The 10,129-nt window shown below is 53.4% G+C and overlaps 1 protein-coding gene across 1 annotated transcript; it reads left to right on the forward strand.

Moving 5' to 3' along the window:
- The first annotated feature begins 391 nt into the window (after positions 1 to 391).
- On the forward strand, positions 392 to 7,683 carry LOC116953239 (carbohydrate sulfotransferase 4-like). The gene has a single exon (XM_032973231.2). It carries the CDS (start codon positions 3,613 to 3,615, stop codon positions 4,816 to 4,818), a length of 1,206 nt encoding a protein of 401 aa, XP_032829122.2. The 5' UTR covers positions 392 to 3,612; the 3' UTR covers positions 4,819 to 7,683.
- Positions 7,684 to 10,129: the final 2,446 nt, after the last annotated feature.

The raw sequence follows: 10,129 nt of genomic DNA on the forward strand, positions 1-10,129 counted from the left end.
AGAGGGTCTACAGGGTCTACAGGGTCTAGAGGGTCTACAGGGTCTACAGGGTCTACAGGGTCTAGAGGGTCTGCAGGGTCTACAGGGTCTACAGGGTCTACAGGGTCTAGAAGGTCTACAGGGTGTAGAGGGTCTACAGGGTCTACAGGGTCTAGAGGGTCTACAGGGTCTACAGGGTCTACAGGGTCTAGAGGGTCTACAGGGTCTACAGGGTCTAGAGGGTCTACCCGTCTGCCTGGCCAACCGCCGGCTTGATCGCGGTCGGTCTCTCAAACTGAGTTGGATATCCGCAGAAGCGTGGCGTTTCCAGAAGAGGAGCCCCCCCCCCCCCCACCTTCAGCCCCCCTCCAGCCCCCCGATTCAAAATTAATTCCTGAATTTCGCGTGCTGGCTACAAGCGCGGGCTGCCGGAGGCTCGACGGTGTCGCCCGCTATCATTAAAAATAATTGCCAATTTTTGTCCCGCTGCACCACAACACAATTTGGCTTCACCGAGATTGGCTCGCCTTTCATCGCAGATATGCTGTTGTTGATTGCTGTTGACAAAGTGTCGCACGCCCTGGCAGTAATAAGCTCTGCCCGGCCATTGGCGACCGCGGACGAATACCAATAGCCGAACTCGGCCCCCCATCTACTCGGCAAAACGCGAGGCATTTCCAAAAGAGGGGTCGCTCGCTCTCTCTCTCTCGTCCGCTCGGCCGCCTCTTACCCCACCAAAGGGACGCACTGCGGAGAGGGGAGCGGGATTTGGGGGGGGGGAACGATAGACACACAGCGGGAATATCTCTGGCGTGTTGCGATAATGAATATTTATGGCTCCGCTTAGAAATAACAAAAGTGATGGGGAAAAATAGATGTAGCTGATAGATGGAGATGAATGGATATTTGATATGGATATAGAGGGTAGGAGGCGCTGCGGTGCGGATGGATGAGCGAGTGGCAGGGCTTGCGGACGAAGGAATGGATGGATGGGAAGATGGATGGATTAATTAATTAATTGAGAGCACACCTGACCCACGGGGCTGGTAGTTGGGCCGGATGTGATAATCAATGGGCGTGTTGCTTGGACTGAGGATGGGATGTAAAGTGGATTGCTGGATTGCAGACTAATGGATGCAAATAGATGGGGCCGGCATAATGGATGGAGAGTGGATTTGAGCGGACGGAAGAGTTAGCGAATGTGAGAGCGTGTCTCGTGTGGGTCTCGTGTGGGTCTCGCTGCGCATTGTTGCGGCACCGTGGGGGAGCGGTGGTGCAGCGGTTAGCGCGCTGGGCTACGAACTCAACCACCCAAGTTCGATTCCCCCTCTCACGGCCAACACCAGTGACGATTATCTGAACCGGTCCTGGGCCTCCCCTAGGTCGACTCAGCCTCAAATGAGTGTGCCTGGTGCGGTGTGTAAACATCACCACTGGGGAGACAAAGGCGGACGGGCGTGGTTTTGGCCACCCACCCCCTCGTGTGCCGTTCCGGGATTGAAAGGTGCTCGCTAACAGCACTTGCCCCTACAGTCTGTTAAGGCTAAAGGGGATCTTTGTTACGGCACCATGTCCGACGTTTTACCCCACGTGCCCGGGAGCTCCTGCAGGAACTGAATATTTAGCTTCTTCATTCAATATTCGGTTCCTAACGAATCTCATGCTTCTGGAAATTAAAATTAAAACTCTATCTTTCAATAATATTCAGCTGTGCATCAGAACTATGAGCACACACGTGTTCGGGTGTGCCACGTGGGTGTAGGTGCGCGTGTAGGTCGTCTCAGCCTCAAATGGGTACCTGGTGCGGTGTGTCAACATCGTCACTGGGGAGACAAAGGCGGTTGGGCGTAGTTCTGGCCGCCCACCCACTCGCGTACCGTGATGGCCTTCATGTATGTTGTGTTGAACTTCTTTCGCACCGTACGTAGCCAACCGCGCTAATCAGAGGTGCGGGGGAAGGCCAACAAACTAACACACAAAAAGCGGTACTAAAGAAATGCGTTTATAGGTGCTACTCTCTAACAGCACTTGCCCCAACAGTGTGTTGACGATTTAAGGGGGGGTCTTTGTATTTGTTTCGTCGTGTGCATGAGGGTCGCCAACTCATAGTCAGTAAACCCGTGTCCGTTTTCAGGGTCAATTACCAATTACTCAAATTCAGGATCGGCAAACGGGTATATTGTCAACTCTTCCACGCGTGCACACACTTAACCCCACCAGGCGTGAACCTTTGTTGAACCCATGCGAGCTGGAGAGAGAATCTGAAACACTCGCCCCAAATGTTTCCACTGCCGCTGCGCGGAGCTGGAATTGAACTGTGAGATCTCAAGTCCAGAGCGCTAAACCACAACCCACCGAGCGTGGAAGCTCCCATACGATTGCCGATGATGATGCAATTTTTGTTGTAACATTTTTTTTTATCATTGCGATTCTTTACCCAGGAAAGCTTCACCGAGTCTCAAGATATATATTTTTAGGAGGGTCCTGCTCAGTTTTCACAAGGGGGGGGAGGGTTGTGCGATGTTGCTGCTCATGCTGCTGCTGTATGTGATCCCAATTGAGTCATTTGCAGGGGGATTTTTCCGTATTGGAACGTTATTGGTCAACGCCGGTTACATTAGTGTGTGGTTTATCTCTGGGTGGAGACCGAGAACCCGAAGGAAACCCAGGCAGAACTAGGGAGAGGGTGGAGAACATACAAACTCCGCACGTAAATGCGCCCGAGGCAGGGATTGAAGCCAGGCCCTTGATTCTGCGAGGTGCGTGTGTTTCCACGAATCCGCCGTATATCGCCTTTGTTTTAACATCCGCAGTTTGTTTGTAACCGACTGGACAGATCGACTAAGATGATAGAGGCACCCTGCATGGACTGGGTGGACAGCGTGATTCAAATCACCAATTTTGACTCCTTTCGGGCTTTAAACAAAAACTGGACAGAAATTCACGCCAACATGTCAACAATGATTGCCCAATGACCGCCTTCCTCGTCTCCTTCTGTTGCTGCGCATCTGATGTTTTGTAATAATCTGGAAGCCAAACACGGCCAACATGTGTAATCGTTTTCCATCTATACGCCAGTACATAACGCACGTCCCTCATGATCTTTAGTTTTTAGATTAAAAAAATGAAAAAACATTCAGAAGGGATTGTTCCAGGAGAGTAGCTTCCTCAAACATGATCCGTCGTGACCCGGTCAGAGAATGGGTTTGAAAGATTAAACAGTTTTTTTCTGGGGGCCGACAGAGATAATGATGCCCCCGGTATTGCCTTCTCATGATTGTTGGGATAAATGCTGTTCGAGAGCTCCTATAAAGGCCAGAACGGCGCTCAAGAGCCAGCAACCCCGCATGGGCGAGAGAAACATAGCGAGAGAGAGATATATGTACGTGTATAATGAAGTGTTCTAGAGACAGCGACAGAGAGTTCAGGAGAGAGTGCAGTCCAAAGTAAGAGGACATAGAGGGAGAGAGAAAGAGTTCGGGAGCGACAAATAGAGAGTTCAGCAAAGCGCTTACTACAAAAGTCAGTATTTATATTTCAGGAGAGAACGCGGTAGAGCGTTCGGCAAAGAGCTCAGTTGAGAGTTCAGTGGAATAGTTGAGGAAAGAGTTCAGGATCTAGCTCGCTATAACCATGGCGCGTCCACATCCCCATCGGCTGTTCCTGGGGACCCTCGCTCTGGCTCTGACCGGCATCGTGTCTGTGTTTTACCACAAGCCGGGCCAGCTGCATGGCGGTCCGTGGCAGGCGCTGGACGCCGGCGACGCAACGTCGCAACCTCCGCGTCGCACCAACACCCTCATCTTGTCCAGCTGGCGGTCTGGGTCGTCCTTCCTGGGCCAGCTCTTCAACCAGCACCCCGGCGTCTTCTATCTGATGGAGCCCATGAAGCACATTTGGACCAAGTTTGACAAGACTGGCGAGTCGGCGCTGCGAGGCGCCGCGCGGGACCTGCTGCGCTCGCTGTGCGCCTGCGACGAGACGGCCCTCCAGTTTTACATCGACAATCCCCGTCGACTCAACTCGCTCTTCATGTTCCACAGCAGCACGGCGCTCTGCAGTGTCCCCGCGTGCCCGGAGGAGGCGGCCGCGGTGGCCAACAACAGCGCGGGCATCCAGTGCTGGCTATCGTGCGGCGGCGCCCCCTTCGAGGGGATCGGCCGCGCGTGCGAGCAGAGGCGGCACACGGTGATCAAGAGCGTGCGCTTCTTCGACATCAGCTCTCTCCGTCCCCTCGTCGCGGATCCGGCGGTGCGTCTCAGGATCATCCACCTCGTCAGGGACCCGCGCGCTGTCCTCTCGTCGCGCCGCAAACTCAAGGGCTACTCCCTGGCGGGTGACGACCAAATGGTGCTGGGCCGCCCCAACGTCGACCAGCAGTCGGACTCCGTCGAGGTGATGCAGAGGATCTGCCGAGGCATGGACGACATCGGCGCAGCCGTCGCGGAGGACGCAGCGCGCAGCGTGGGCGGTCGACGAGGAGAGGAGGGAGGAAGCGACGCCCTGAGAGGCGCCTACATGGCGGTGCGCTACGAGGACCTGGTGAGCAGGCCCGAGCGGACGACGCGTGACATGTTCCGCTTCGCCGGCATTGAGCTGCCCGCCGCCGTGTCGTCCTGGGTGCGGGACATGACCCAGGGGCAGAGGGAAGGGCCCGGAGGGTTCGAGGTGGAGAGGCTGCGCTCGCTCGCCGTGGCGCGCAAGTGGAGGTGGAGCATGAGCTTCGAGGACGCGCGCGCCGCGCAGGACGCGTGCCGCGACGCCATGCGGAGGTTCCGCTACCGCGAGTTCGCCAGCGAGGGGGAACTCCGCAACGCGAGCGTCGACGCCTTCTACTGAGCGACGCGGGAGGGACGGGGGCGCGTGGCGGGGCGATGGGGGCACACGGGTCCGGCGTCCTCGTCCTCGTCGTTCTGAGCATAAAGAACGTCGTCATTTACGTGACATTTTTTTTTATCGTCAGAAGCCGTACTCTTTGGTTCCTCTGTGAGAACAAAGATGAACAAAACCCTCGAATAGCCTCAACAGACTTTCGGGACAAGAGCTGTTGGCGCTGTGAAAGTCAGCACGGGACACTAATGAGTGGGTGGTCAGCACCACGCCCGGCCGCCTTTGTATCCCGAATGGCGACGTTTACACACACCGCACCAAGTACTCATTTGACGCTGAGTTTTAACCTAGGGGAGTCCTAGAGCCGGTTCCGAGAATCGTCACTGGCGTTGGCAGCCGTGAGCGGGGATTGAACTCTGGTTGTAGCACAGCGCACTAACCACTGTACTACAGCTCCGCACTCCTGCTGCACCCTGTGCTAGCTACACGTGTTTTGTGTACACAAGCAAACTCGAGATCGGTGTTTGACATTGAATGTATCATCAGCGTTTGTTTGTTCTCTGTCCAATAAAATAACGTTTTGAAAAATATTGACTTTTTTTTTTCAAAGTTAATATTTTTATAGGTTGTGGTCTCTTGTGTCCTGTCCTGGTTAACGAGTCACGACAGTTAACGCGACTGTAAGTACAGCCCTGCTGTGTTAGCCACTGCTTGATGAGGGCCCATTTCCAAGCCACCATGCCGGTCCGATCGGGTTGGTAAAGTGGGGAGCATAGAAGTTCAGTACAACAAATACGACCGGGGGGTGGAGGCGTGCGGAGAGGGGGCATAGCAGCAGAAACCTGCACCAGGTCACGCCGGGAATTCAACCATCTCCGTGAATTTTGCTTTTTTCGTGAGACAGTGCCAGTCACACTGCACCACGTTATTATTTTGGCTGTTGGAGGCAACCCGTGCAAACCCCGGTGGGACAAACATAACAACTCCACGGGGAAAGGCGCCCGAGCCAGGTGTCGAACCCAGGTGGTTCAGCTCTTGCAGTGAGTCGCGAGTGTTCACCGCCGACGTCGATTTCTGGGTTATCCTGCCGAACCTCAGCCCGAGCGCTGGGTCGGGGCGGGAGACGCAGCGCACGCAGAAGACATCGCTCTAGCAGTGCTCAGCTCCGAATGCCCATCGCAGGGTGCCGGGGCTTCGTTGCATGCACGAGCATTTGTATCAACTCCCTCCCGTCTCTCGCGCGACCGCGGGAGGCAGAGGGGGTCAGGCCATGCAGAGAGAGAGTGAGGTTGGCTCCATTCGGTGATGATGAGCACAGCTTTCGCGAAAACAGAACGTTCAGCAGTAACGTGATTTTTTTTTGTTGCAGTAGGAAGGTACAGCTTGTATTTTGTTGGTGCTCAGCTCAGGGAAAGTGTTCGTGTGAATATACAGGGTCAATAATAGAGGAGGTTTTTTTTTGGGTGAGATCGCGTAAATATATTAATGTGTTGTTAAAACCCGCCACCACCCGACACAGCCAACTATTAAGGGTTGTCACGTAAACAGAACGTGGCCAATTCGTTACTAGTACAGCACTAACCGGTGTGTTGGAGAGCCAAGCCACAACATTTGCAATCTGAGTACGACGTTTCGCCAGTAATTACAACTAGCTTCATCAGGCGACAGCCATATTTGTGGAGAAGTCCTCCTGTTTCGTTACTTATATACTGTAGAGGCGTAGATGTGGTGACCACGCTTATACGCTCTTGCGCAAAGTGGGGATTACTTGGTCAACGTACATGATGCATGCGCATTATGCGTGCCCTTTGATCTTGTCCTTCCTGTCCATTGTATGCATTTAAAAAGCCGTACCAACGGTAATCCCTATTGAAGTGTGGTGCTCTGTATATGCATGCATTTAAACAATGTATTATTTTAATGATTCGCTTCCACGCAGCACGAAGTCGGTAGCAATCCGAACGGTTAAACTTATTTGTATTTCTTTCAATTTCGATAGATTCTCTAATTAACCTTGGCCAGTCGTAGCTAGTTTTGAAACAGAACTTCAACATTATCAAAATAAATTGAGTGTCATTGTTGGCACACGTGTTCTGCTGCTGCTGACAGTTGTATTTTGGAGTATCTAATATTTCTTGACTTAAAGCTTTCGTGACTGCAGGGATTCATACTCTTTGGGTCTTTCGGTAAAATAGACCTAAGAACAATTGCTTGTGTTGCGATCGAAACGTCGTGATTTTTAAAATTATTTTTCTATCTACGTGTATTTAATATTTCTCTGATGTTATTTTAGTCTCGTGCTGATCATTCGTCCTGTTACATAACATTTGCTTCGGTAATACATATTTTGTACCAACATTTTTTCTGTATTTTATGTACCCTGCCAAATCTGACTCGAATGTTTTGTTTTTCCAAACATCTGGCTAGTTTATCAGTTACTCGCGCAATGTACGGTATTTTGATCGTTTTAATTACTTGGGCAGTTTCAATGCTCGTGTCATTTGATCTGGTTTTGGCATTCAATGCACGGTTGATTTGTGCTTGATTTGGTTTTGGCATTCAATGCACTGTTGATTAGTGCTCGCATAATGCGCATGCATAATCTACATTAGCTCATTAACCCCCCCCCCCCCACTTTGCGCAAAAGCGCAGAAGTGAGGTCACCACATCTACGCCTCTATATAAGGAATAAAACAGGTGGACTTCTCCACAAATCTGTCTGTTTCCTGATGAAAGGGCTCAATAAAATATGTTTTGAAAAGTGTTCAAGTCACGCACGATTCGAGAGTGCATTTGTCCCAGTGTAGAATTAGGGCGCAGCGGTGGTGCAGTTATACCTGCATCGCACTACGAACCCTGTCACCTGAGTTTAATTCCGGGCCACGGCACACATCAGCGGCAAATGGCATCTGAAAAAATCCCGGGCACCCCCCCCCCCCACACCCCTCCACCAACGTGACCAGTGTGGTGAAATATGGTCAAACAAATCGACACAGGAACACAGTGTGGATAGGCCTCCATCCAGTAGGGGTTGACAAATAGCTGTAAACTATTAAGCGCTCAAGGCACGTAATAATTAAAACATTTATTTAAATCTGTTTGATCAAGTAGCTTTCAATTTCTCAAGGGTTTATTTGCGACGTAATGTCTACTGACCCTGTTCACCTTCCAAATTTCATCTCTACTCGTCTTCGAGGCCCACAGTCCAATCTCCAGCTAAAAACAGTAAACTTCTCTATCCTGGGGACCTTTTTGCCAGTATCAAAGTATGAATGTCCCCATGATATAGCTGCTCAACCCGAGCTATAAATGAGTAGCGACAGGGTGCCATCTGTTGACCATGGGGGCTAAATATGGGTATGGGTGCGTTATAGAACGGCACACATATCAGCAACCACAACGGGGGCATAACTTGGCTAAGGGTCAAGGCGGGGATCAATCTGGAAGCTCCTGGAACCAGCGAGAGAGTTCCAGAAGTGGGGCGTGGCCAGGGGCAGGGCTTGGCCACGCTGGAGGGATATAAGGGAGAGGCAAACGGGGAATCGGGGCTGTCGCGGGGGTTCGGGTCCTGGCTGTCATCGCTGTCATCGCTGCCATCTTCGTTGTTGTCGTCGCTGCATAGCCAGCCGGCTAGATAGTCTTCATCGTCGTCGTCGCTATATAGTCAGTTGGCTATATAGTGTATGTCGCCAATGTGTCTGTATAGGTGGCTAAGCTTGAAGTAACCCTGTCCTTAAGTCGAGAAATAATCAAGAAGCCCTCTACGAGTTTTGTCTCGGAAGTCGTCTCATTACATTTGGAGTCAGAAGTGGACAAGGCAAAGAAGAAAATGTCGAAATACCAGAAGACACGGAACCCACCTGTGGCGTCTTCCAACGAGGATGAAGACGACATGGACAGCCCCCCGGCAGCCCCGGCAAACGCGGTCCCGGTTACCGACTCGGCGGCAACGGGACGGACTGCGCCAAAGGCAGAGGAGGCAGGAGCTGCTCCTCCGCAGTCACAGCCCGACGACGGACAGCGTGTGGTGTCAGCGCAGCTCGAGCTCCTGTGGAAGAGGGTCGCACAGCTCGTCATGCTCGTGAGCATGACTACGGCGGGGACAGGAGCAGCGGGATCGGCCACATGGACCTCGCCGGAGAGAGCGGGACCAGCGCCGGCGGCCGAAATTCCCGCAGAGAAGTCCGCGTGCGGGGCGGCCGCCATTACGAGCGTTGCGTAGGAAACACGGCCGGGGGCCACCATTTTACAACAAGAGCAGGAGTCGGTGGAGGCGACAACAGCTCCAGTAGCATGTGGAAAATGGCCCAATTGGCCCCTGACAGTTGCCGCCCGTCCGCAAATTTATTGCAGCGGGGGGCAACTGAAGTGCCTTCACTCGGCGTTTCGAAGCGACGTACCGGTCAGTGAACTGGACCGAGGAGGGCCCTGCCGACTGCGCTGGATGACAAGGCCCTTGCAGGCATTCTGGGCTGTACCAAGTGAAAGCGGGCCACCCTTCAGCAAGCTTACAGCGAGATTTTGGCCGTGTACGATCCGTCTTCCAACACGCACAGGAAATGCCTGCAGCAGAGGCGAGGGGAGGCCGAGATGCCTCTCACCTACCACAATGCGCTGTTGGCATTGGGAAAGGCAGCGTTCCAAGCGATTGACTGGACAGCCCTCAACTCTCTCGTCATGGAAAGGATGTTGGGGCTGGCACAAGAGATGGGGGTTGTCTTGCCGGTCATTGATGAGGACACGCAGATGTCTCGTTGGGCAGCCAGGTGCTTGCAGGCCCATGAGAACCTGCACCGGTGGTCCCAGATGGTGGCATGAACGGGTGAGCCCGGGCAGGAGTGCAACCTGGCTGACTGGTCGCCACGGGGCGTCGGGGTGCCGCCAGCCGTGGACCCGCTGCCGGACAGGGACGTTGCGGCTATGGTTCAGCGTAGAGTCGTGGTCGTGGGAGAGGGCATGCGACGACCTCGAGGTTGGAGACCAGGGGAGGAGGCAGATTGGCTGCTGCAGAGGCCTGCTGTCACCTGCTTCCGGTGCGGGCAGCTGGGACACTTCGCGCGGGGGTGCCAGAACTACGCATGACCCTCGATGACAGCGCTGACGTCCTCCGCTCGGCCGACGGCCGACGGCCGCATCCCAGCCCCGACAGTTTCTGAGCCCCTGAAGGCCGCAGAGTCACGAGATTGCATGCGATGGACCGCCGGCTACAGCCTGGTCAATGTCTTCTAAGGAATCAGGGGAGGAGCCGAACCCTTTAAGGCTTTTATGCAAGTCCCCATCATCTGGAGAGAAGACAAAGTTTGCCCCCAAGGATGGACCG

This window comes from Petromyzon marinus, chromosome 50, assembly GCF_048934315.1.
Source record: "Petromyzon marinus isolate PM22_M1 ecotype Great Lakes invasive population chromosome 50, UKy_Petmar_22M1.pri1.0, whole genome shotgun sequence".
Classification (NCBI taxonomy): domain Eukaryota; kingdom Metazoa; phylum Chordata; class Hyperoartia; order Petromyzontiformes; family Petromyzontidae; genus Petromyzon; species Petromyzon marinus.

Excerpts from the sequence above, each read along its gene's own strand:
- LOC116953239 (XM_032973231.2), top strand. The coding sequence starts at position 3,613 with ATGGCGCGTCCACATCCCCATCGGCTGTTCCTGGGGACCCTCGCTCTG.